This window comes from Grammomys surdaster, unplaced genomic scaffold (genome assembly GCF_004785775.1).
Source record: "Grammomys surdaster isolate TR1022 unplaced genomic scaffold, NIH_TR_1.0 183, whole genome shotgun sequence".
NCBI lineage: Eukaryota > Metazoa > Chordata > Mammalia > Rodentia > Muridae > Grammomys > Grammomys surdaster.
In genome coordinates this window covers 319,182-346,268 of record NW_021604628.1, presented here as the reverse complement: position 1 = coordinate 346,268, position 27,087 = coordinate 319,182, and the positions used below count along the sequence as shown (strand labels likewise).

Genomic DNA, 27,087 nt, shown 5'->3' with positions numbered 1-27,087 from the left:
GGGAACTGAACTCAGGACCTCTGGAAGAGCAGTCGGTGCTCTTAACCACTGAGTCATTTCTCCAACCCATAATGCTCTTTTTTTTTTTTTTGGTTTTTCGAGACAGGGTTTCTCTGTGTAGCCCTGGCTGTCCTGGAACTCACTCTGTAGACCAGGCTGGCCTCGAACTCAGAAAGAAATCTGCCTGCCTCTGCCTCCCAAGTGCTGGGATCAAAGGCGTGCACCCACCACCGCCTGGCCAGAAGCTATGATTTTCCTGGGCTCGCTTACAGGAGTATGAGAGAGGAGTTACCACAGGAACACGGGTGACTGAAAGCCACCTCAGTGTGTGTCACAACCTGGGAAAGCTGGAACCCCAGGGCTCTCTGCACAGCTTGGAGACAGTTTGGGGTTTTTGTTTTGTTTTGCTTTTCAAGACAGGGTTTCTCTATATAGCCCTGGCTGTCCTGGAACTCACTCTGTAGACCAGGCTGGGCTCGAACTCAGAAATCTGTCTGTCTCTGCCTCCCAAGTGCGCCACCACCGTCCGGCTTTGCAGACAATTTGAAAGGGACTTCCTCTGCCTTGTGAGTCGTTTCCTTCCCAAGTCTTTGGGAACTTCTCTCTGAGGTGGAATACTTCCATTCAGAGGAAACTACCTGCCAGAGAAGGCTTTTGGGTTCCTAGAACCAAAGTTAGAATGAAGAGGCCTCAGGATGCTTCAAGCAGAGGTTCTGGCCTTGGAGTGGGTTCTGGCAGGCCGGTGTGTGTAGACTGGACTGTCGGTGAGGGCGGGGTGAGGATGGTGGTGACTGGATGGTGCTGACTTTGAGAAGGAAGTAGGATTTTGAATCTGTTCCAAGGGTCGGGCAGTCACTCTGTTGACTGCTGGACCGAGACGGAACGGAGGTTGTGATAGAAGGCTCAAGGGTAAACAGTGAGAGGGACTCGGGGACACGTCCTGTCCAGTTTGACAGATGTCCCCATGCCCCGTGTTGCAGGGAACCCCTCGCAGTCCACGTCCCTGCACTACATGAGCCCCTACCAGCTGAACGCCTACGCGCTGGCGCTGACCGCTGTCGGGGAGATCATCCAGCATTATGACAGTGACAAGATGTTCCCTGCCCTGGGCTTCGGGGCCAAGCTGCCCCCGGATGGCAGGGTGTCCCACGAGTTCCCGCTGGTAGGAGTTCCCAGGCTGGGAACAAGCAGGGTAGTGGGAGGGGGGGAGTGGAAGGGCTTTTTTTTTTTTTTTTTTTTTTTTTTTTGGTTTTTGGTTTTTCAAGACAGGGTTTCTCTGTGTAGCCCTGGCTGTCCTGGAACTCAATTTGTAGACCAGCCTGCCCTCAAACTCAGAGATCCCTGTCTTTGCCTCCTGAGAGCTAGGATTAAAGGCGCACGCCACTACTGGTTGGCTGAGCAAGGGGGTTTCTAGTTCTTGGTCTTGGCCTAAATACTGGTGGAGTAAGCTCCGTAGGCTTGGCTACCTACTTGAGTTGGGGGTCCGGGCTAAAGGCAACTATGCCCTGCCTCTAACTGCGCCCCTCCCTCATCTCCCTGGGCCCAGCCCTGCCTCTAACTGCGCCCCTCCCTCATCTCCCTGGGCCCAGCCCTGCCTCTAACTGCGCCCCTCCCCCATCTCCCTGGGCCCAGCCCTGCCTCTAACTGCGCCCCTCCCTCATCTCCCTGGGCCCAGCCCTGCCTCTAACTGCGCCCCTCCCTCATCTCCCTGGGCCCAGCCCTGTCTCTAACTGCGCCCCTCCCCCATCTCCCTGGGCCCAGCCCTGTCTCTAACTGTGCCCCTCTCCCATCTTCCTGGGTCCAGTCCTGCCTCTGCCTGCCTCCCCCATCTCCCTGGGCCCAGCCCTGCCTCTACAACCCTCCTGCCTACTGAGTCTCAGCTGCCTCCTCTCTGTCCCAGAACGGCAATCAGGAGAACCCCTCCTGCTGTGGCATCGACGGGATCCTGGAGGCCTACCACAGCAGCCTGCGCACTGTGCAGCTTTACGGCCCCACTAACTTCGCCCCTGTCGTCACCCATGTAGCCAGGTAAGCCTGGGGACAGCTAGCCCCGAGGGAACATCACGGGAGAACTGAACAGAGCATCTCTTACCATCTGCTCAGAAGACTCCCTTTAAGCTCCTACCGGGAGTGTTTGGGAGCCTTGTTCAGGGGGCCTGGGCCAGAGGCTCCAGAACACACCTTTGTGTGCCTACCCCACCCCCACCCCCACCCCCACCCCCACAGGAATGCCGCGGCCGTGCAGGACGGCTCCCAGTATTCTGTGCTTCTCATCATTACCGATGGCGTCATCTCGGACATGGCACAGACCAAGGAGGCAATTGTCAATGTGAGTGGAGGTCGGCTCGCGCTCTTTCTCTCTCCCTTTCTCTCTCTCTCTCTCTCTCTCTCTCTCTCTCTCTCTCTCTCCTCTCTTACACACATACACATGCACACACACGCACATACACACACACTCACTCACCGGTTTGGAGGGACTAAAGCATCTTGTCCCACCCCTAAGAGAACCTGGGGGTGCTTTCTTTAAGTAAACACTGGGGTGGCTTCTTTTCCTGCCCCCCCCCCCCGCAATGTTTCCTTGAACCTCCTCGTTCATCTGTTTGCTCGACAGAGACTGGCAAAACTTGGGAGAGCGCGCTAGACAGGGGTTTAGAAATAGAAGATGCCCTGGGCCTATGAGAGCTCAGATCTCTGAGCCACACAGATGGTCGTGTTCTCTGGGGAGCCCATGACCCCCTTAACCATCTATCCTAGGCTCCAGATTGCCTGTCATGTAGAGGAGATAGCGGAGTCTCAGCATGAGGAAAGCCTCCTTCCCTAAAAGGGGCCCCAGCTGCAGCCCCCTGAGCCCCTCATGGAAGAGCCCCAGCACCAGAGGGAGGAGGTGGCTTTACAGAAGCAGGCAGACCCACCCCCCCCCCCCCCCCCCCAGCAACTTATCTTCTTTGGATCTGTTCTCTATCCTGTCCCTTGGGGTTCCTTGGGGTACCCTACCCTTCATTCTTCCTCCCATCCCCACTTGCCCTGCCCTCCTGTCTCTACCTGTCCCCTCACGTAGTTCTTTGCCCCTCCCCTGTATTCTCCCAGGCTGCCAAACTCCCTATGTCCATCATCATTGTTGGTGTGGGTCAAGCCGAGTTCGATGGTGAGTCCAGAGTCCCCCTTCCCAGCTGTCCTCTCTTACAGAACCCCATGGCATCCCGTCTCCACCCACCGGAGCTCATGCCCAGACATGCATGCAGTCTGGGTGGACTTGTGTGCCCCAAGACGGTGTGTTAGTACTTATGCAAGTCTCAGCCCCATCCCAAGGCTGGGCTCCCCATCCCAGACAAGGAGCAGGGGCTTTAGCTGCATGTTGGTCTCGGTCACCACTTGTTTCGAGGGCCCTGGAATGACCTGGGATTGGAGGGCAAGCCCTGACAGACATACATGTAGTCGATCACACGCACACATCCCTTGTCCCCACAGCCATGGTGGAGCTGGATGGTGATGATGTGCGGATCTCATCCAGGGGGAAGCTGGCTGAACGGGACATCGTTCAGGTGAGACAGATCCTGTGCTTCTGTAGTGTATCAAATAAGAAGGCCCTCTTGGCTGGGCGGTGGTGGTGTACACCTTTGATCCCAGTACTTGGGAGGCAGAGGCAGGCGGATTTCTGAGTTCGAGGCTAGCCTGGTCTACAGAGTGAGTTCCAGGACATCCAGGGCTACACAGAGAAACCCTGTCTCGAAAAAATAGGGGAAAAAAAAAAAGGCCCTCTTGTCAGGCCAATGTCAGAGTGTCCCGAGGACAGACACTGGAATCCCTTCCTGGTCCAGTCTTCGCGTGAAGCCACACCCCTTCCTGCCCTGTATGAAGGTCCTTTCTAACCTGAATGATGCCCCCTCAGAATCTAGAGCCCTACAAAAGGGCTCCAGCTCGTGCATTTTCTTTTCTTTTCTTTCTTTCTTTCTTTTTTTTTTTTTTTGGTTTTTCGAGACAGGGTTTCTCTGTGTAGTCCTGGCTGTCCTGGAACTCACTCTGTAGACCAGGCTGGCCTCGAACTCAGAAATCCACCTGCCTCTGCCTCCCAAGTGCTGGATTAAAGCCGTGCGCCACCACTGCCCAGCTCATGTATTTTCTTTTTTTTTTTTTTTTTTGGTTTGGTTTTTTGAGACAGGGTTTCTCTGTGTAGCCCTGGCTGTCCTGGAACTCACTCGGTAGACCAGGCTGGCCTCGAACTCAGAAATCCGCCTGCCTCTGCCTCCCAAGTGCTGGGATTAAAGGCGTGCGCCACCACTGCCCAGCTCATGTATTTTCTATAGTCTGTCCCACATGGCTTTCCGGTGGCATGGAGACCCCTTGTCGTGGAGGATGTATTAAGATTCTGGGAAGAGGGAGACAGGGAGGAGCCAGAGGTTGGCAGCGTAGAGAGGAAGGTGGGTTAGGTGTGGGTTTAGAGAAGTGTCGGGGTCCGAGGAGACTGAGAAGATCCCTTTGGAGAGGGGTGGTAAAGAGAAATGAAGTAAGGAGGTATGATCCCGTTGGCCGTTCCCAGCATCCCTTGAGCCTCTGATCTCCTTGCTAGAGCCTCAGATGAAGGGCTTGGGGTCAGTGTTAGATCTCCCATGGAGTAGAAATGGGGACTCAGCGCAGACATGGACCATCCCCGGGGAGACTCACAAAACGGGGGGTTGGGGGGGTTGGATAGGGTGGGCCCTCTGGGAGGGGCCCAAATGCCTTATCTTGACCGTATCTTCCTGCCTCTCAGTTTGTACCCTTCAGGGACTACGTGGACCGCACCGGCAACCACGTACTGAGCATGGCCCGCCTGGCCCGGGATGTGCTGGCTGAGATCCCCGACCAACTGGTGTCCTATATGAAGGCACAGGGCATCCGCCCACGCCCACCACCCGCTGCACCTGCCCAGTCACCCCCAGAGTCTCCAGCCCACTCACCTCCTGGGTCCCCCCTGCACACGAATATCTAAAGCCAACAGGACCAAGGGCCTAAGGGAGGGGTTAGGCTGAGGCCCCACTCTCCTCGTGGTCGACTTCCCAGACTCTACTCGGAGGGCCAGCTGGAAATGGGATATCAGGACCTCTCCCCACTTCCTGGACTCAACTTCACACCCAAATCCAGGGGACTGTGGAATAGAAGACAAGGGGTGCACAAGATTCTGGGGCTGAGTGGACTCCCCTAGTCCATGTTAGACAACCCCAAGACTCCCCTATTTTTGCAGCCCAGCTGGGCCTCCTCTAGCTCCTGTCCCCTCCTGCCCTAGTATCTAGTGTCTCCAGTCCCAGGAGATCCCCTGTCCTGTTTCCAGGAAACCCCAGGCTGGTGGGCTACCAGGGATGCATGTGACCCTCTTAGGGACACCATATGTGAGCAGATAGAGCCCCTTCCCAGATCCTCAAAGGCTCAGTGGTATGCTAGAATGTTCTAGAATGGTCACTGGAGCTATCGCAGGTAGCACTGAGATGTCTCCTGCTCAGCTTGGAGGCCACTCACCTGCCAGGCACAGGGTTAGCCTCTGCACTCCAACTGGCTCCTGCTCTCTGCCTGTCAGTGGTTATGGGACAAGAGACGGGGGCCCCGAGTGCCAATCTGTCCCCACCCACATGTAACAGGAACCCTATCCAGCACAACCTCTGCTCGCTGGGCCTCAGTGTCCACACCTCTGTGATGACAGGATTGGTCAGGTGGTCCAGTGTTTTCCTGAGCCATCCTGAGGGTACATCCATTCCACACACAGCCTCCCAACACCCTCCTCATGACCACCATTCCCACCCAGGCCATCTAGACTCTGGGGTTACCCTGTCGCATCCTGTCACCCCATGCCCCAGCCCTTCAAAGCTCCTGCCCCTGCTGTGGGAAGGTGGCCAAAGGCCACCATCCTATGTCCACTGAGGCAGGTCTTGCATGTGTCCCTTATGCCGCATGGGGTCCCCACCTAGCATCTCCCATCAGACCCTCCTCTGTCATGCATGGTGATGATGGTGTTTTTACTGTCTGGTCCTGTGCCTGTCTGAGACCGTCTCTGTGGAACTTGCCTTAAATCGAAGTAAACCAGTTCTTTTAGTAGACCCCCTTCTCCTCCGCAAACAGCTCTGATCCTTGCCCAGCGTCTCTCTGCTGCCTCAGTTCTCCTGTTCAGCCACGCCCCCATCAGGCTCTGCGCAAGGCATGGGGGGCGTGGCGGGGAATGAAACCCGCCTCCCACAAGCGTCATACGGGAGCAGAGCCTGTGGGCCATCGGAGACTGTGACGGAGGCATAGATCCCCTTCCTGGACCTCAAAGGCTCAGTGGTACGCTAGAAGGTTCTAGATACAGATCTCTAGCCTCACTAGAGCTGTCAAGAGTAGCTTTTGACACTGAGATGTCTCCTGCTCACCTCGGTGGCCACTCACCTGCCCAGGTACATGGCCAGGGCCTGGACACCAACATGAGAGGCAGCAAGCATGCAGTCACTCGGGTCTATAGCTTGGCTTCAGAGAGCGGTAAGAGTCAGGAGCTAGGGGAGAGGATGACGGCAGACACCAGTAGAGAGATGGTTTAGGTGAGCTAGGCGATTGAGGGGAGCCCCAGAGAAATGAGCAGGGAACCATGCTGATGGCAGGGTGAAGAGGGTTCTGGTAGTTTGGGATAAGTAGGTCCCAGGTAGGAGCGTTTGACGGTAGGCAAGCACACACAGATGTGATGGAAGCTCACCCAAGGAAGAGAATGCAGGCGATGGGGTCAGGGCGAGGGACCAGAATGCACAGGGCCTTGTGGTTCACGGCCTCTGACGTTTGCTCTGGAGAGATGTAGCCATTGAGGAAGTGAGAGACGAGCACATGACCCGAGACTCACCAACGTGTGGACTGCTATCACGGTCGATCACTGTTTCTTCATCTCTCAACAAACATCTACTGAGAACCCGTTCCAGGCCTGCACAGGGGTCAGAGGCACTCGGCTCAGTCCCCAGTGTCTCCCTCTGGGCTAAATCTGCCACAGTGCCAGCCAGCTGGAAGGTCTGGGAGTAGTAGCACTAAGGCTCACTCTGGCCCATCCCGAATGACCCTTGGGAGGTGTGGCTAGCATAGTGTCAGGTAGGGTACATGTGTGCACTGATGGTGACATTGCCAGGCTCTGTAGGTAGACCACGCAGGACTCATGTGACTTCAGAGACATGGTAAGCATCTTCCGTGGTCCTTCTCCACAGGTCAGGGCCATCACTAACGTGGATCTTGGAAACAAGGATGATACGCGCATGCGCGCGCGCACACAAACTGTGCACGCTGTCCAATCAGCCCTCTAGGCAGCCATTCTGAGGCTATACCCAAGAGGAATTTGGTCCTAATTACCCTCCAGCTCCGGGCTTGTTTACTTCTGATGACTTCATGGTAAATTAGAGCTGACTCACGGCCCTCTCTATAATCAGATGCCCTGCGACTCCCATGACCCATGAGTGAGATGGGGTGGGGTCGTGGCTGGAGAAAAGGGAAGTTCCCATAACCAGCGGCCTATTTTGCCATCTCCTTAGGCGCCATGGGAAAGTGTAGGGAGGAGATAGGTACCCAGCAGGGGAATCCAGACATCGAGCGGTTGCCCCTGAGGTCTGTGGGAGAACAGACGCAGCATCAAAAGCGTCTTCACCGTGACATTGACTTCTCGGCTGGGTTCTTTCCCGAGGTGTGTTCTGCAGAACTATTGCCTGACATGGAAGTCTGAGGCAGCCACTTTCTCAGTGTCTCTCTGGGATAGCGTCAGTGGCCTTTGGGGCTCCCAAGGCTCTGGCAAGTTCTATAGCAGAGAATAGCTTGACTTGATTCAACACAATAGTCCCTGAGGTTTTTGATCACACAGTCAGAGCCTCTCTCTCTTCCCCCCTCTCCATCCCCACCCCTGTCTGCCTTCCTCTTGCTGTATGTGCGTAACGAGTAATGCTAAGCTAAACAGGCTGTCTAGAGAATGACAGTGGACACAACCTTCCTGGTTCCAGGGCCAAAAATAGAATTTGAGGCCACATCCAAAGAGTATAAAGGAAGGGGCCTCCCCAACATGGGTGCGGGAGGGAGAGAGAGGTAGGCCCTAATGAGAAGGAGCAGCCCTTGAAAGAGGCCCTTCCCACCTACCTTAGAAAAAAGAAACCACACACAGAAGAAAGGGCGGGGTTCAGTAATTCACAAGCCCAGACTCCCGGCTCCAAGGTGGACTTTATTTTTGTTCCTGTCTGGAACTGAGGGTGTGTGGGACAGAGCTGAAGGAGGTAGACAGGGGACGGGCCAGGCAGATGAAGGGTTCTCCAGGACTCTAAGGACCCAAGAGTAGTCCTCTGTCTACCCCATTTTGTCTATTCATTTCAAATGCCTAGATTGGTAAACATAAGATGGCGCCGTCGTCATGGTAACACCTGTCACTCACATGCTCACTGAATCCCCGCCCCTCCTCACGCATGTTCCATGGGAGAATCACCCTGTGCAGATATGGGCGCCTCATCCCATTTTTCAGATGAAGCACGGGGAGGTGAGGGGACCCAAGACCACAAAACTATAAGGTTGGGAACCCACAGTTGTCTGAGCCTCACAGTTCCTTCATGGATTGTGAGCTGTCACCACGCCACTCCACTGGGTGCTGTTCCCTGGTGCCGGAAGGCAGTCTCTCTGGCCCCATGAAAAAGTAGAGAGGCAGGCTGTAGACTGTCAGACCGCTGCCACCAACCACCCCCTCAGGGCATAGGGTCCCTGTCATGGCCAGATACCTCCCACTACCTCAGGAAGTATGGCTGTTCTGGGCCTATGAAAAATAGCCCTGAGTCCCGTCCAGTAAGGGCCGCAGAGGCAGAAGCAGAGGACAGGGCTGACAGCACAGTTGGAATAGGCTAGCAGGGTACACAGACTGGAGGCTACAAAAGCCAGCGGCGTGGCTGGTAGGTGGCCCACAGCAGACACATAGCCCAGTGCAGAGCAGGGTCCCCACATCAGCACGAAGACCACCAGCATGACGAGACTGAGTTGTGTGTTTGCCCTATGCTCCTGCACACCCTCCCATGACGGACCCAAGGGCCGTGTGCACAGGCGCCAGACCACGTGGCCAAAAGAACAACCCAGGCCCAGCAAGCAGGGCAGAAAAGCCAGGGCTCCCAGCAGGGTAAAATAGCAGGTTGTTTGAGGTGGGCTGAGCAACAGAAGGCAGGCCAGGGTCTCAGGGACACCCACTGCCTGCTGTAATACTGTCACCTGCTGGAATAGCCAGTTGGGCATCGAGGTGGCCAAGCCCAGTACCCACATAGCCCCACAGAGTAGCAGGCGGGCACGTGGGCTGTCTGGGAGAGCCACACGGGGCCAGATCATGGCCACATGACGCACAACTGCGGAGGCTACCATGCTGTAGAACGTACAGAACATGGTGGCCGTGTTGGTAGCCTGGCTGGCGGTACAAACAGCAGGGCCCAGCCACCAGTCCCGACGTAAGAAGCTCAGCAACAGGGCAGGTACCAGGAAGAATACGAAAAGCAGGTCGGAGAGTATCACGGTCACCATAAGGCTAGTGGTCAGCGCCAAGAGCGGGTGAGACGCTCGAAGCCCACGGGCCACCACCATCAGTAGGAGCCCATTGGCCAGCAGCCCCACGAGCAGGATGAGGCTACAGGATCCCGTGAAGGCCAGGCAGAGCCAACTCTCCTGGGTGGCTGGCAGCCCTGTGTAGAGAGTAGCGTTCAACTCCATACGGGGTGAATCCTGTAAATAATGGTATTTCTGTTTAAGGAAAGAAAACTCAAAGGTTTTTGTTGTTGTTGTTGTTTTGTTTTGTTTTGTTTTGTTTTGTTTTTCTGGTTCTATTGTCTGTAAAAGTCCACACGGAAATTATGAAGGGGATTGCCCAGAACTTCAGGGTAATGACTTAGGTTTGCTAGGATCTAATAGGGCCACACCCCACCTGTGGGCTCACAGATGCTGTCAGGCATTCTGACTAGAGCCGCCCTGTGACCTTAAATGGGAGCTTCCTAAATGGGAACTCTAAATCCCAGAGCAGACCCTCTCCGGTTATGCCCACCTGCAGACTCTCTTCTTTAAAAAAAAATTATTAATTTATTCTCTGATATATGATATCATCCCGACTGCAGTTTTCCCTCCCCCTTCTCCCACCCCCTCCCCTCTCACCCCTCCTCCCCATCTACTTCTCTTGTTTCTCTTCAGAAAAGGGCAGGCCACCCAGGGATCTCAACCAAACATAGCATATCAAGTTGCAATAAGAGTAGGCACACACACACCTTCATATTAAGGCTACACAAGACAACCCTGTAAGAGGACGAGAGTCCCCAAGGCAGGAAAAACATCAGAGACAACCCCTGCTCCCTCTGGTTGGAGTCCACAAAAACACCAAGCTACACACAACATACATGCAAAGGTTAATCCTATGTAGGCTTCTTGGTTGTTGGTTCGGTCTCAGTGAGCTTCTGTGAGTCCAGGTTGGTTGATTCACTGGGTTTTCTTGTGGGAGGTCCTTGACCCCTCTGGCTCCTACAATCCCTCCTCCCCCCACTCCCCCACCTTATCCCCCAGCCCCACCCCTGCTTCAGCAGGAATCCTGGAGCTCTGCCTAATGTTAGACTGTGGGTCCCTGCATCTATTCTGTTCTCCTCTCGTTCTCTCTCTCTCTCTCTCTCTCTCTCTCTGTGTGTGTGTGTGTGTGTGTGTGTGTGTGTGTGTGTGTGTGTGTTTTAGGACAGGGTTTCTCTGTATAGCCCTGGCTGTCCTGGAACTCACTCTGTAGACCAGGCTGGCCTCAAACTCAGAAATCTGCCTGCCTCTGCCTCCTGAGGGCTGAGAGTAAAGGCGGGTACCTACAGCTTTCCTCTCCTTCTAGCCACACGAGTTGACTCCAGGATCCCCGCTGCTACAGGGAGAGAGAGACATATCCACCTGAAGAGTCTAAGGGTTTGTCGTCGTCTCTCACATCCTTCCCATTCCTACCCAGAATTCCTACCCTTTCTGCCACCCAGGAACCAGAGACAGCCTGATTACACGAACTCCCCACCCCACCCCACCCCCGCCTTCGTCTGAGACCTATCTGCCTAGTGGGGCTACTGAACTGTCTCAGAACACCTGCTGTGTTGTGAGTCTCCCTACAACAGATCCTGTATCATGCTGCTGTCTGTCAGTTCGTGGCAGTCGGACAGGATGGTCTGTCCGCAAGCAGAGTCTGGGTTCCGATCCTGCCTCTGCCACTCAGGAACTGGGGAACTTGAAAAGGTTTCACACCTTTCCTTAGCCTCAGAATCTTCAACTGTAAGGACAGAGGAACTAGAATGGGACCAAGAGCAACTGTCCCTGGGCTGGGCCAGGACAGCTCTCTGGCAGGGTAGTGACTCAAAGCTAGAATATGTCCCTTCCTCAAGCCTTCTGAGTACACAAGCCAAGGACGGGCTGGACTCTGATGCCAAAAACAGCCTGGGGCTGATACCTGTCTGCCACACACCACACCAGGCACGTTAGGGAAGGAAACCCCCTGCCCTGTGTTTCCTATGCTCCATGTACTTGGGAGGTGGGGGTGTCAGCAGAAGAAAGCCAAGCCAGGCTGTTCCACATCTCCTGTCAGTTCTAGTCAGAGTCCCTCCTCCTACACAGGGGCCAGAGGAGCCAGGTTCCCCCTGCCAGCTTACTGCTAGGCTTTCAGGGTCCCCAAACCTCTCCCCCAGAGATCCTGACCCTGAGAGTTTGTTTGGTGTCTGTCCTGGCTTGCTTTATGTCATCTTGACCCAAGCTAGAGTCATTTTGCAAGAGGAAATCTCAATTGAGAAAATGCCTCACCAGATGGGCTTTTGGTAAGGCTCTGGGGCATTTTCTTGATTGATGATTGGTGTGGGAAGGCCCAGCCCACTGTGGGTGGTTGTGGGGAAAATTTAGAGGCCGCCACAGCGGTGGGGCCCCAGAGGGGCTTCCACGCTGTGTCAGGTCCCACATTCGGGAGGAACCCTATAGTTCCAGCGGCCTAGAGGCTTTGGCGGCAGCAGGCCCCAATAACACAAGGAAGTCCTTGGTTCCAAAAAGGTTTATTGTCATGGCAGATGGTGGATGGATCTAGGTGTACACCCGAAAACTCAGGGCAGTCCTGAGCTATATAGGGAGGGAGAAAGGGGGAGGATTGAGGGAGGATCTGGGGGAGGCATGCTTAATTTGCTCTGCCCTCTGGCCTTCATTAGTATGTAAATCCTGAGGCCTATAGCCTGGCCTATGTGACTGAACAATGTAATTCTATGGAGACCGTGACTGCTTTTCAGGATCCTGGATTCTGGGGGACGCCGAACTCCTGCCAGTTCTCACGCAGAATCCCACGCAGAGTCTGCAGAGTCTTGGGGTTCTAGGCACCTGCTCAACCTTGACCCAGGATACCCTTATGCAGTCCCACAGGTGGTACCACCCCTGGGCCAATGGTCCTAGATGCTATAAGAAGGCAAGCCACCGGGAGCAAGCCAGTAAGCATCACCCCTCCACGACCTCTGCTTCAGTCCCTGCCTTCAGGTTCCTGCCCTGCTTGAGTTTCTGCACCAATTTCTTCTGTGATGGAAATATAAGATAAAACAAACCCTTTCCTTTCAAAATTGCTTTTGGTCCCAGTATTTAAGACAGTATCTGAGGCCAGGCAGTGGTGGTGCATGCCTTTAATCCCAGCACTTGGCAGGCAGATTTCTGAGTTCGAGGCCAGCCTGGTCTACAGAGTGAGTTCTAGGACAGCTAGGGCTATACAGAGAAACCCTGTCTAGAAAAAAACAAACAAACAAACAAACAAACAAACAAACAAAAAAGACAGTATCTAAGGCCTCACAACCCCGTATGGTGTGAGAGGGCTGAGAGGCAGCTATAAAGTGGTGTCCTGATCCCACAGCTTCCAGGGGGGCAGGGAATAGTCACTTTCCTGACCAGGCGCCTGCTGTGTGTGCCTGCTCTGAGAATACACATCTTCCTCTGAGAAATCCTGAGTCACCTGTGGATACCAAAGCCTACCTAGATCAAGCCCCTGCTTCAGGGCTGTGGGTGTGGCTCTGTCGGGAGCCCTTGCTGTGTATGCACATACAAAGCCCTTTGGTGCATTAACCAGACATGGGATGGGGATGGGAGAGAAGGGGGGGAAGCTAAAGAAATAGCATCCTGGGGTAAGAGTCCTTGCTGAGCAAACACCAGGACCTGAATTGGAATCCCCAGCACCCAGTAAAAAGCAGACCATGGCTGTCTGCACCCACACCCCAGTACTGGAGGGTAGACACAGGCAGATCCCAAGAGCCAATGGCCAGCCAGCATAGTTGAGGTGACAAGCTTCTGGTTTGGTCACCGACTCCCGATTCAGGGCAGAAAGCCAAAGAGTGCCAGAGGAAGATACCCAATGGCTGGCTGTGGCCATTCCGTGCCTGGACATGGTCACAAATATCCTCACACTCGCATGCACCACACACATGCACCACACACATGCACAAAAGAAAGGGAAAGAAAAAGAGATATTAGTCTGAGGCTCTGTGGTACAGGCTTACAGGTACTCAGGAGGCTGGGGCAAGGGGATCACAAGTTCAAGCCTGGGCTGCTGACTAAGGCAGTATGAGCAACTTGGGGAGCCCCGGTCCTAAAATAAAAGGTAACAAGGAGAAGTAGTGAACCGGCTCAGTCTGTAAAGATGCTTGCAGCCAAGTCTGAAGACCTGAGTTTGAACCCTGGAGACGGACATGGTGGGAGGAGAGACGACTCCAGAAAGTTCTCCTCGGACTTCTACAACCACACCCCCTAAAACACACATACATACATATGAATAATAGACGTAAAGTTTTAAAGTTTCTTCAGTAAAAAGAGGGTGGCTACGGGTGTGGCTCCATGTTAGAGCATGTCTGGAGCCCTTGGATCAATCCCCAGAACCACAGAGAAAATCAAATAGCTCTGGCCTTTCCTGGCAGCATTTGGGAAGCAGAGTCAGGAGGATCGTGGGGTTTGTGCTAGCCTGGGCTACATAACAGGACCTGTGTCAACAACAACAAGAATGAGGAGCTGGAAATGTAACTCGGATGCTGGGGTGCTCGCCTAAGGCTGTATCGAGTCTTGGTTACCGGAGACACATAAACCAGGTGATGTAAGCCCTCATGAAGTGGAGCGGGGAGGATTGGAAGTTGAGGGTTATCCTCGGCTACATAGAAAGTTCATGGCTAGCCTGGACTACATGAGACCCAGTCAACAAAGGAAATAATAAAATCCACCCAGCTCATCTCCTAGGGCCACGGTGACACAAGGTCTGTGTGGTTACGTAAGGTCAGTTCTCAGCATGTCACCCGTCACACAGGTCCCTGGCCACCTTCAGTTTGCAAGGCCCTTTCTCTAACGCCCCAGCCAAGCTTCCATTCTGTTCCCTACCCGGCCTTCCCAATTCACATCCGCTCCAAGCCCCAGCAGCCCAGTCTCCCCAGCCTTTTTCTTTTTTTTTTTTGGTTTTTCGAGACAGGGTTTCTCTGTATAGCCCTGGCTGTCCTGGAACTCAATCTGTAGACCAGGCTGGCCTCGAACTCAGAAATCTGCCTGCCTCTGCCTCCCAAGTGCTGGGATTAAAGGTCCAGCCTTTTTCTTAATCAGCCTCAAATCAATCTACAGCGGGTTTCCCCTTGGCTGGCATACTCTGGGAAATGAACACTTGCCTGTCGGTTCCCTCTACTGTCTACCTTGAGGAGTCCTGCTGCTGTCCTTTGTCCACCCAGTGTTCCAGGCCTCTGCTTACTGACTTGCGAGCCCCTTGGCTCTCCAGAAGGACTTACTCCCCAACACAGCTGGGCCTTGTGCACATGGTGGACCCAGTCACAGTGATTCAAGTTAAGTTTGAGAGATGCCTCTTCTCCACACCACACCTCACCTCAAGGGAAGCTGCCTGGAGCCTGCTGTCCTTCATCCCCTAGATGAAAGTGTCTGACTCCTTGGCTGGTTACCAGGAGTCTCATTAGCTTCCTGGACCACAGAATGGAGGTGTCCAGGCCTGCCAGGCTGGACCCCAGAGATAGCATTAGCATGGCAGGACCCGCCTTTCCCCTTGTGAGTGCCTTTCCCTGGAACTGCCCGGGGAGAGGGAAGGCTCAGAAAGGAGGTGAGGGAGAGCCAGTGAAGAGTCTAGGCAGACAACAAGCCTAGTGACTGGGGTCATTGCATTGAGGCTGAAGTAGAATGGGTATTTAAGGACATCTAACTCTGTCTTTGGTGGCATCAGATGCCGGAACCTTCTGAACCTGACTGGGTATCGCAGTCTGTCCTGTGTGCCAGCTCTCTGCCCTTGAGATCTCCCTAAACAGTGAAAAGAAGGTGCTGGCTTACAGCATGAAGACTGTGGCTAACAGGAATGAAACGATGCCCCTGCCTCCTCCTCGACTCCCACCAACCAACACACACCTTCCTCTTGGCTTTCTGCACAGAACACTGAGGATACCCCCAATTCAGCCTCCTGGACACCACAGAATGGAGGTGTCCAGGCCTGCCAAGCTGGACCCCAGAGATAGCATTAACTATCCGTCTCCAGAAACCGCAATGCTTTGATCCCATCCCCCGTTCCTGTGGGTACTGTATTCTGTGCCGGGATGACCGTTGAGCTAGGTTTCCCCCTGACTCAGACGCCATCCCCAACCTCCTAGACCCCCCAAACTTCCCTCCAGGTTTCCAAGCTGCCGTCCAGGACCCACCAATCAAAGGCACCCAGTGGCTTCTGAGGCTCCCAAGCTTCGGGCAAGGAGCAGGGTCCTGGTGCAACCCTCTATGGAGGCCCCAAAGGGCATATCAAGGACCGTCAGAATGACACTGTTAGCATTCTGTCTAAACTCCATCCCACAGTTACCTGGCAACAGCCAGGTAGGCCTGGCCCACTATAAAAGGGCCTCTTCCCGCCTCCTCTCTCTCTCTTGATCTCTTGCCTCTACTCCCTCTACTTCTCTTCTCCTCTCTCTCTCTCTCTCTCTCTCTCTCTCCCCCCACCCCCGCCTCTCTCTGCCTCTACTACCCTCCTGCCTCCCCTCCCCATCATGCCCTGAATGAACTCTATTCTATACTATACCGGTGTGTGACCGGTTCCTCAGGGGGAAGAGATGCATGGGCCCGCTGAGACATCCCCTTCCCCCACACCTCTCCACACACCCACAGAACATACTCTTTATCTCTTTACCTTTTTATAAACACATCATTGGTGCCAAGACTCAGATATAGAAATCTGCAGATTTGCATCAGACCGGCTACACAAAGGATATCCAGGCTCACTAGCCTAGAACTGCCTTGCGGGGGACGTCTAACATTGGTGCGTTGGGCTGAGACTTGAAGACTTTGGAAATCGCGACCCACAGTGCAGCCTCTGGCAGCTGTGACCATGCAGGATCGACACCCCGTGGCCTGCCACCGCCGCCACTGCTACACCATGTGGACTCCATCCTATGCTACCTGCCGTCACCGACCACGTGAATTTCCACTGCATCAGACACTACTCTCAGGATTAGATTCAACAAGGAGGAAATCCGAATCTGAGAGGGTAAACCTCCGGCAGGCACAGGGTGTGGTGGGATCTAACTGGATGTGTGAATTCAGACACCACACAGACCCCCTCCCTGCAAGGTATATTTCCTTCTCCACATCTGATCCCTTAGTCATACAAGGCATCCCCAGGCACCGAGGAAAATCCAAAAATACTCAAAAGGAAAACAGTACCTGCCCCCCATACACACACATGTGTCTTGCATCCAGTTAGCTTTTATTATAGTAACACAATCTAGAGTCATCAGGAAATTCTTAAATAGAGAATTGCCCTTGCCAGACTGGCCTGGGGTGGGCATGTCCATGGGGCACTGCCTTACTTGATGATTGATTCAGGAGGGCTCAGTCCACTGTGGGTGGTGTCATCCCTAGGCAAGTGGACCTGGGATCTCTATAAAAGCTGGCTAAGCATCAGGCAGTGTGTGAGCTAGTAAGCTGCGATCCTCCATGGTTCCTGTATCAGGCCCTGCTTTGACAGTGATGGACAGCGACCTCGAAGTATAACCCTTTCCCTCCTCTAAGCTGCTATTGGCCAGTCTTTATCATCGCAGAAACTGAGCTAGAATGCCCTACCACCTCGCCACCTGGGGTAAATGAATGTCTCAGGGACACTTTGCTTATGTGGAGTTTCTAGATTTGTCCTGTCATCCACCCCTGGAGTGTTTGCTCAGTGGAGCAGAGGTGACATTGTCCCCTGCAGGGCTTCTCTATCCCAGCTGTGTCTAGGAAGCACGATGAGGAACTATGGGAAGAAGCAATCGGGGATGGGACCAGGCTTGTGATCAGCGGCAGCAGCTAGCTTTCTTGGGTGGCTGCGGGTGGGTCACTTCCACCAGCGAGGCCTTCAGGCGGTCTTCCTGCATCTTAAGTGACCTGTATGACAATGTCCCCGAGTTATTCCTCCCTCCTCAGTATGGAGGGCTGGAGGTGGTGGGTGTTGGGGAATGGGAGGCTCTCCCCCACCCCTCCAACCTCTATACTCATGGCAGTAGGAAAAAAAAAAAAAACGGGACTGGGATACTATGTCCTTCGGTCTCTTCTTCTGGCCCCCTTGGTGCCAAGCAACATGTGCGCACACGTGGGCATGCGCACGCACACACACAAAATCATCTTCCAGGGCTTGAGCCTGGGCTGCGACCTAGGTCACCAATGGACATTCTGTTCCCTTGGAAGCCCAAACTCAAGGTCGAGAGCAAACCTGGAGCTGGGAAAAGTAGGCGCCAAATGTCTAACCACATGCGTGCTAGTAGACTCTGATACCCTCCCTGGCACCCACCTCAGCCAGTCACTGAGCACCCAGTGAGTGCAAGGCCCTGTATAGAGAAGGGCATCAGGCCATTCGGTGGCGTTCACACAAAGTCATGAAAGTCGCTAGAAGGCTGGGGCAGGAACCTTATAGTCAAGAGACTATAAGGTGTGTTACAGCTGGAAAAAACAGCATGGGCTCTGTAACCAGGGTCTTCCTCGCCACTTCATGGAGAGGGGCGGGGCTGCCCCTGAGGACTCTGGGTAGAGGGAAGCACTCACCGAGCCAGGTTCATCATGGGCTCCAGGATGTTGTGACCCAGGGCTGCACTGCACTCACTGAAGGAGACTCCCAGCTCCTGCAGACACACAGTGTGCCCGAGAGAGGCCAGGTCCAGCCCTACCAGACCTCACTAGCCACCCTCGTTCCCTAGCTGGATCTCTGCCCAGCATCGTGCAGGACACAGCTAGAGATGTCCCCCAGACTTGGAGCAGAAGACAGACAGACTGCTCAATTCGGAGAAACATACAAGAATTCTCTTTATATGCAGGGTTTGTTTGTATGTTTCTCTAAAATACTCCTGGTCCTCATTTCCCTCCCTTCCCACAGTCACGGGATTTTGCTGACTTGAAGCTGGGGAGGTTAAGGGGCCACTAAGGGAGAATCTAGGTTCCCAGTTCTGACCGACTGTCACACCATGACCACTTCCGGTGAAAATCCCTCATCTGTCTGCTCCAGTGGGAACCACATAGAGACACTCAGAGTTCGCTCTCTGAAACCCACGAGACACCCGCCCCCCAGCACAGAGATCCTTTGTGGTAAATGCTTGGCCCATCACACAAACATCCAAGGTGTAACTTCAGAGCTCTGCCAACGCCCCTTATAAATAATACTGTGAGGAATAAATAGCCTCCTGCCATCACCAGACTGGACATCCTGGGGGCGGGGAGTCCACCGTGCATTTTCTAGGAACCCTTAATCCTCAGTCCTCTGGTAAGATTAATTCTCAGAAGAGGAACTCTCAAAGGGACAGACTACTGTTCCAGAGGGGATAATCTGCCATCCTGGGGTCACAATGGCAAGTGACAATCGTGAGTAATGAATCAACAAGGAAGCTTAGCTAGAATTCTAAGGAGTGTGTCAGGGGCGGGACCAGGAGTGACTCAAAAAAAATTATATATATTATTACTCCCTGGCTTCTCTAGAATGTGGTTAAATCTCACTTATAAATAATAGTATCCCTGTCTGGCAACAAAGCTTTTGATGTTGCCTTCCCAAGGAAAAACATTTGAGTCTTAAAATAGAATAAACAAGAAGGGAGTATGTTAATTAGAGACCAGAGATACAATGAAGACTTGATTGGGGATTTCAGTGACGCTTTTAAAACTGTTTTCACTCGGAGAGGTCTTTCACATGGGCTGGGGATGCGTGGGAATCTGCTAATTCCACACAGCGCTCAAGGTGGCGCCTGCTGGTCACAGCCTGGGTTTGAGCCTGGGGTCGATCTGCAGTGGCTGAATGGCCAGGCGCAACCATGTCCGTGCCAGCCAGACCTCTGCCACAGGCAAGCACGGGCGCTGCGGGAAGCCCCGTTTCCCACAGGCAGACACAGGATGTGCAGGAAGCCTTGTTTCTGTGATGTCCCAGTACTCACCTGGGCGAGCCTTCTGCCAGCTTCAGTGGGCACCTGCCTCTCCTCCTCACAGTCCATCTTGTTTCCCAGCAGGACCATGGCCACACCCTCTACACCTGCATCCTGCACACAGGATATGTGCTGTCAGCGGATCCCAGCCCCAAGGTAGAAGCTTCTAGAAGTTTCTAGACGCCGTCTGCTCACCTAGACGCTTTCTTTTTTCCTTTCTGCTTACAAAATCCTTCTCCTACTTTCATGGCTAACCTTATGGGCACCTCCCCCTGGAAGCCTTTCTGGATTGTTCCAACCACCCTCTGGAAGAGCACCAAGGGCTCTCAATGGCTGAGCTGTCTCTCTAGCCCCGTAATTGCTGAATCCAGAATTCAGCACAAGTCCCTGCAGAATACAAAGATTAGGTAGGTACGTGGGGGATGGAGGTAAGCATCGGTAATGGGATTCCCACCTAGAAGACATCCCAAGCTGCTAGTGGGATACGTGAGCAGTCTGTTTTGGGAGCTGTACTGTGTGGTTGTGGTTTCTCTGTGCCTCAGGGCTCCTAGTCCATCCGCCCACACGTTCCTCAGCCGGTGGTGTCATTCCTGTGACTACTGTGGCATTTGTAACCCCCAGAGGAATGAGGAATGTGTGTGGGTGGATTCCAAGCTTCCTCTTGGTTCCAAAACCTGGGGCCAGCCTGCAGTCCCGAACAGACTCACCTGCAGACAGTCCAGCCAGTAACGCACGTGGGTGAAGCTCTCTTGGGAGGTGATGTCATACATGAGGACCACCCCCTCCGCCTTGCGAAGCAGCTGCCGGGTGAGGCTGTGGTACCTGCCCGAAGGATCTGCATGAGGCCACCACATCCAGGGCATGAGGACCCCGCCCCCATCCGTCCTATCCTAGGGGTAGACTTTGATGTATTTAAGGGCCACTTAGGGTGTCTTCCATGTTTTGTGACATCTTTAATAAGCCTTAAGCAGCTGAGTCTGCTTCACGGATGAGTTTATCCCTAGAACAAGTTTCCAGAAATGGAAATTCAGAGTCAAATCTTTGTGGCCCTTATGTTTCTATTACTGTGCTATACAGAAGACCTGCAGTCGAGTTCAAGGCCAGCCTGGTCTATAGAGTGAGTTCCAGGACAGCCAGGGCTCCACAGAGAAACCCTGTCTCAAAAACAAAACAAACAAAAAAAAAAACCAAAAAAAAACAAAAACAAAAAACAAAACACCGGCCGGGCAGTGGTGGCACACGCCTTTGATCCCGGCACTTGGGAGGCAGAGGCAGGCGGATTTCTGAGTTCGAGGCCAGCCTGGTCTACAGAGTGAGTTCCAGAACAGCCAGGCTTACACAGAGAAACCTTGTCTCGAAAAACAAAAAACAAAAAACAAACAAACAAACAAACAAACAAACAAAAAACCTGCAGCTAGAAGGTTGGTCAGGGGAAAATCACCCAGTGCACCCCTACCCCAGAGTTGTTCAGAGTTGGGGCACCTGAGCTCACAGCCCTTCCTTTCTGACTCTTTGACTCTTGGGTCTCAGAGTCTTATTGCTTCAGTGGGAACAAACCTTGTCCCCTGTCACCCAGCTTGTGGGTCACCCTTTCCTCCCACACTCTGAGCCCAGCTGAGGTCTCTGACCACTGGCAGGGACAGTCTGAATACCTCTCTTGTCCGGCTGTGTCCCACAGCTGCAGGGCGAAGGTTTTGTTGTCTACCAGCAGGTTTTTGACACGAAAATCCACTCCTAGGACACACAGAAGAGACAGCCCAGGACAACTAGCTCCAGATACCCCAAGTGTGTGCCCACAACCAACCTCAGCCACAGAAGGATGGGAGCCACAGGGCTGGGCCCCTCTCTGCTCTCCAAAGAACCCCACAATCAAGGACCCATGGGGTCATGCTGTGTGCTCTGGGCCTCTACGGCTCTGGGACCAATCAACTTCCCCCACTGAGCTTTTCTCATCAGCAAGGTGATTAATTTTAAAGACCCACACTGAAATGGCCTGTGCCTAAAGGCTCTGCAGGGTTTCTGCTGGGCTCAACCGAGGTAACTACATTCATCATCCCTTCCACAGCCTCTGGAGTCCCAAAGCCCCACTCTTCCCTGTAATCAGAGCTGCAGACACATTTAGATCCTGGAATAAGGAGAGAGAGAGAGAGAGAGAGAGAGAGAGAGAGAGAGAGAGAGAGAGAGAGAGAGAGTCTGTGCCCCTCCCCTTCCAACCAACCCCCAACCATGAAAGAAGCCTTCTGGATTTGGGCAAGACTAGGGGGAAGGAGAGACCAGAGAGATGGCTCAGTGGTTAAGAGTCCTTACAGCTATTACCCAGAACCTGAAGTTCGGGCCTTGGCACCCACATTACAAGACTCACCAGAACCTGTAGCTCTAGGCTATGAACAACTTCTCTAGTCTCCACAGGCACCTGCACTCAGATGTGCGTACCCACGTACAGACAAACACAGAGACACTCAAAAAATAATAAATCTTTAAACGAGGGAAAAATAAGAACAAGAGGGGGTGCTCCATTCCTGTCTGCACCCCCTTTCCTGCAGGGCCCACTGCAATCTGGCAGCTCCTGACAGCCACAATGTGACAGATTTCTACAATGACTCCTGTAAGCACACGCTGCCATTCCCTGGTGGTTCATATAGGCCCCTAGTCTCCTCCAAGGAGACTGGCCTGCTCGGCAGCAAGGGGCCTCCTGAGTAGAGAGTGGTTTTCTTTACAGCCTCTTCCTGAGGAGCCCAGGACTACCAAGATCTTGAGACTGTCACATTCAGCTGCACACTCACTGGGCCACCCACTAACAGCTCTCAGCCATTCCTGCAACTGCTAGTCCCACCCCCACTTAATTTCCACCCCCTCATCTACCCTCAAGAGAGTCTGGTGTGCCCCAAAACTGTTCAGCTGAGCCATGTAAACCATCAGATATGCAGCGTTTGGTCTACTGGTTGGGGGGGGGGGGAGGCAGCTCACACACATCCGTAGCAATCAAGGGCAGAACCTGGCCCATACAGGTCAGGCTTTCCTCGGTGGGGTCTAACCTTTGAGGTAGAGTGGGTAGCAAGCAAGGGCCAGAAACCTCACTAGGATTCAGTTCTCTGCCACCAGTGGGGACCACATTGAGAATCACACACGGAGAAGTCAGAACACCTGGTATCTGTGTCCCCAACCAATCTCATTGAATGCACTTGGCAAGAATTCTGACATTTTGAGAGGGGATGGGTTTGATGGGGGAACACCTGGCTGGCCACAGGTGCAGGTTCGCTCTGTCTGAGTCTGTGATATAGAATTGTGTGGAACTGACACACACAGAACATCCTGGGGCTGGAGAGATAGCTCAGGGCTTCAGCACTTGGCATGTAAGCCTGAAGACAGGGGTTCAGATACCCAGAAACCCACATAAATGCTGAGTGGGCGTGGCAGCCTCTGAAGGAAGAGACAGAGGGATGCCCAGAGAAAGCTGTTTAGAGAGACCAGCCATATTGTTGAGCCCTGGATTTGATGGAAAGACCCTGCCTCCATGAATAAGGCAGAAGAGCCATGGAGGATGTTTCTCAAAGTCATGTCCCTTCACACACACATGAGTGCACACACACAAACATGCTATAGCCCCAGCCTCAGGGTGGTGGGAACAAAGACAGGCAGATCTCTGGAGTTGTTGTGTATGTCTCACCCCTTTCCTGTAAGCACTAGAGCGAAGTCTATGTTAAACTCTGAATAAAACTTGGCTTCATACTGCCTCCTTCCGAAAGCCATTCCTGTGGCAAAGGGAAGCATCTCAGCTCCACCTGAGTGGAAGACTTAGAACGAGCCCTTGCTCTGTTCCCACAGAGGCTGACAGATCTTTCTGCCACACGATAAGAAGAAGGTGTATAAGTAGTTTTGATTATGGATTTGACAGCATTTAAAATCACATGGCAGGGCTGGAGAGATGGCTCAGAGGTTAAGAGCACTGACTGCTCTTCCAGAGGTCCTGAGTTCAATTCCCAGCAACCACATGGTGGCTCACAACCATCTGTAATGGGATCTGATGCCCTCTTCTGGTGTGTCTGAGGAGAGCGACAGTGTACTCACATATATACAATCACATGGCAGTGTAGTCTCCATGAGGAGCTGTCTAGAATAGGTTGGCCTGTGGGCATGTTGTATGAGACACCATGACCAAGGCAACTCTCATAAGGACAACATTTAATCGGGGCTGGCTTACAGGTTCAGAGGTTCAGTCCATTATCATCAAGGCAGGAACATGGCAGCATCCAGGCAGGCATGGTGCAGGAGGAGCTGAGAGTTCTACATCTTCATCTGAAGGCTACTAGTGGAAGATTGGCTTCCAGGCAGCTAAGATGAGGGTCTTAAAGCCCACGCCCACAGTGACACACCCACTTCAACAGGGCACACCCACTCCAACAAGGCCACACCTTCTAATAGTGCCACTCCCTGGGCTGAGCACATACAAACCATCACACATGGGCAGAGAAACCCTAGAGCCTCTTATAACAGGGGAATATTAAGCCATCTGCTTGACACTCTTAATTAGCCTGTAACCTGGAGCTGGCATGGAGACACACACCACACCACCTTTGACCTGCTTCTGGGAGTCGCCGAACTATCACGGTCAAATATTTACTTATAATACACAAACGATGGCTAATATGGATTGAGTGTACAACTCATGCCAGGTGACTTGCGTGAACTCGCAACCCCTGCAGGAAGCGGGGTCTACTCCCATCCCTGCTGTCAGAAGATGTGGGAACTAGAGAGAGCTGGACCTGGACTGTCCACCTGCAAAGGAATCGTGGACTTAATGGCTCTCAGTGCCATCGGGAGGTAGAAGAATAAGGGGGTGAGGCCTGTGGGCCAGAGAGATGCTTCAGCAGTTGGGTGTTGCTTCTCCAGAAGATGCAGGCTCAGCTCCCAACACCCACAACTGTCTATAACACCCTCTTCTGGCCTCTGAGGGCATTAGGAACACCCACACACATAAAAAAAAAGAGAGGGTAGGGTATTCAGAAGGCAAAGGCAGGCAGATCTCTATGAGTTTAAGACCAACAAGCTGGTCTACATAGTGAGTTCTAGGACTACAAGAAAGACCTTGTCTCAAAACAAAACCAAAACAAAACATGAGTCCATTAAAATCTTTGGCTGGCATTAAAGTCTTTGGTCATTAGGCACATGCCCTCAAAGTGCACTGAGGGACCCTGGCTTCCGCCTCTTTCTTCTCTACCCTCAACTCCAGCCCATCTTGATAGGGTCTCCTGTAGCCCAGGCTGACCTCAAGTTTGGTAAGTAGCCAAAGATGACCTTGAACTTGTGACCCTCCGTCTCCACCTCCTATGGGCTAGGATGACAGTGATGTAATGCAGTACCCAGAACTTTATGCTCTATAAGCCAGTGTTTTACCTCTGAGGTTCCTCGTTCCCTCTTCCCCGCAGCACGGTTTGGCTCCAGTATGTGTTTCCCACCGTAGTACACTACCTTGCCACAGGCCCAAAGGCAACAGGACCGACTGTGAACCAAAACCTCCCAACTCTGAGCCAGCCAGAGTTAAACCTTCTGGTTTTATAAGCCAATTGACTCCAGGGATTGTAATCCAAAGCAGACAGAGTTCCTAGTCCCAGTAAGTGGTAGTGCTCGGATTTGAACCCACGCCCCTAGGATCCTAACTTGCCACACTCTGAACATATTCGATATAAGATTCCCAACTTGTGATCTCCTGCCAGGGCATGCAAGCAGACCTGGGGCATGTCATGAGCTCGTCCAGCTAGTCTCTGTAGGGAACCGCCTACCCGGTGGGTGGAGACTGGCCTGTTCACACTCTGCTAACACCAGGACCTAAATTGCACGGTGCTTTGCTCCTGTGGTGCGTTATAAGCTAACTAGATCAATGCAGGGGAAGCAAATTGCCTGTAATTAGAGACGATTAGCGAAATGCTAAGATTATACCCATATAAAATAATGCCTCATAAAGGCCTGTGGCCAAGGCAGAGCCTGCCACTTCTCCTGGGATGGCTTGCTGGCTTTGGCCCAGCCTCTTCACTGCTACCACCCCACGGGGCCTTACCTACAGTGGCCGTCAGCCCGGTGGCAAAAGCATCATGATGTAACAGGTGGAGGAATGAGGTCTTGCCCACATTGGAGTCCCCCAAGAAGATGACATGGTAGAGGTAGTCCGGGTCAGCTTGAGGCTTGGCAGCCGTGCGGTCCCCAGGGGAAGAGCTCTGTTCAGCCTCCCGTAAGTCTGTTCTTGGGTCTTCCGGCCTGCTCTCTGCCACTGGCTCTGTGGACTGAGGGGCGCCTGACTTGCTCTCCACCTGAACAGGCATGGACACGGGCCTGGACTGGGCTTCTGACTCAGCCAGGGTTAGGAGAGCTTTTGTGGTCTCTGGGGCTCCCATTGCAAGCCCAGCCCCATTCCCCAAGACGGGAGAGCCCCTCCGAGGAGACATTTGGCCAGGAGCAGGGACTTCTCTCTCAGCAGGAGCCTGTGATGTGTTAGGCAGGGCATCACTTTGTTGGGGTGATTCTGTGTTCCTGGCTTCCAGGCCACGAACCTCATTGGTTTCTGAAGACCCAGGGTCCTGCTGGCCTCTCTCTCCTAAGTTTCCTTCCTCAGGCCTGAGCTGTTCTTCTAGACTCTGGGGGAGGTAGGTAGACAGGCTATTCAGACTAAGGACTTGGCCATGAGCTTCTAGGAAGCCCGTAGGATGACTCTCCTGCCTAGCCAGATGTGTCTCATCCTGCACTGGTCTGTCTGTGAGTACTTGGTCTACAGACTCCAGGCTTGGGGGGGGCTCTGTGGCCCCCTCAGGGAAAGCTGTGGCTCCCTCAGGGAAAGCTGTGGCCCCCTCAGGGAAAGCTGTGGCCCCCTCAGGGAAAGCTGTGGCTCCCTGGGATCCTAAGCCCAGCCCTAGGTCCTCCATCATGCCTTCTTTTTCTATGGACAGTTTGGCTGGCTCAGGTGGGGACCAAAGGCTCCTGTCACCCAGATCTGGAGTCTGGGTCTGTTTTCTGGACCCAGTTGGGGACCAAGGAGGAGAAGAGAGTCCCTGAGGAGGAGGCTCACCCTCAGAAGCAAACAGAACTCTAACTTCTCCCACTGCAAGCCCAGCCCCATCCCCTAAGTTGGGAGAGCCCCTCAGAGGAGACATTTGGTCAGGAGCAGGGACTTCTCTCTCAGCAGGAGCCTGTGATGTGTTAGGCAGGACATCACCTTGCTGGGGTGAATCTGTGTTCCTGGCTTCCAGGCCACGAACCTCATTGGCTTCTAAAGACCCAGGGTCCTGCTGGCCTGTCTCTCCTAAGTTTCCTTCCTCAGGCCTGAACTGTTCTTCTAGACTCTGGGGGAAGTGGGTGGACAGGCTATTCAGACTAAGGACTTGGCCATGGGCTTCTTGGAAACCCATAGAATGACTCTCCTGCCTAGCCAGATGTGTCTCATCCTGCACTGGGCTCTCTGTGCCTACTTGGTCCACAGACTTTAGGCTCAGGGAGGGCTCTGTGGCCCCCTCAGGGAAAGCTGTGGCCCCCTCAGGGAAATCTGTGGCTCCCTCAGAGAAAGCTGTGCCCCCGTCAGGGAAAGCTGTGGCTCCCTGGGATCCTAAGACCAGCCCTAGGTCCTCCATCATGACCTCTTTTTCTATGGACAGTTTGGCTGGCTCAGGTGGGGACCAAAGGCTCCTGTCACCCAGATCTGGAGTCTGGGTCTGTT

The 27,087-nt window shown here is 53.5% G+C and overlaps 2 protein-coding genes across 5 annotated transcripts in view; one reads left to right on the top strand and one right to left on the bottom strand.

Annotated features, from left to right (window-relative positions):
* The window catches only part of Cpne5 (copine 5), a 79,279-nt gene extending 73,192 nt beyond the window's left edge, over positions 1-6,087 (top strand). For both annotated transcript variants that reach the window (XM_028767886.1, XM_028767885.1), the window contains 6 exons: positions 981-1,162; positions 1,901-2,028; positions 2,227-2,329; positions 3,088-3,145; positions 3,469-3,542; positions 4,751-6,087. In XM_028767886.1, the coding sequence (XP_028623719.1) occupies positions 981-1,162; positions 1,901-2,028; positions 2,227-2,329; positions 3,088-3,145; positions 3,469-3,542; positions 4,751-4,969 (764 nt within the window). In that variant the 3' untranslated portion in view covers positions 4,970-6,087. The remainder of the gene's footprint in view (positions 1-980; positions 1,163-1,900; positions 2,029-2,226; positions 2,330-3,087; positions 3,146-3,468; positions 3,543-4,750) is intronic.
* Positions 6,088-16,695: 10,608 nt separating this feature from the next.
* Rab44 (RAB44, member RAS oncogene family) overlaps positions 16,696-27,087 on the bottom strand; it is a 34,560-nt gene continuing 24,168 nt past the window's right edge. For 2 of the 3 annotated variants that reach the window (XM_028767882.1, XM_028767883.1), the window contains 7 exons: positions 25,931-26,014; positions 25,441-25,690; positions 21,038-21,119; positions 20,093-20,207; positions 19,398-19,499; positions 18,025-18,101; positions 16,696-17,370 (listed from right to left, as the gene is read on the bottom strand). In XM_028767882.1, the coding sequence (XP_028623715.1) occupies positions 17,280-17,370; positions 18,025-18,101; positions 19,398-19,499; positions 20,093-20,207; positions 21,038-21,119; positions 25,441-25,690; positions 25,931-26,014 (801 nt within the window). In that variant the 3' untranslated portion in view covers positions 16,696-17,279. Of the gene's footprint in view, positions 17,371-18,024; positions 18,102-19,397; positions 19,500-20,092; positions 20,208-21,037; positions 21,120-25,440; positions 26,444-27,087 lie in introns of all 3 variants that reach the window. The other variant, XM_028767884.1, reaches the window with a different exon arrangement.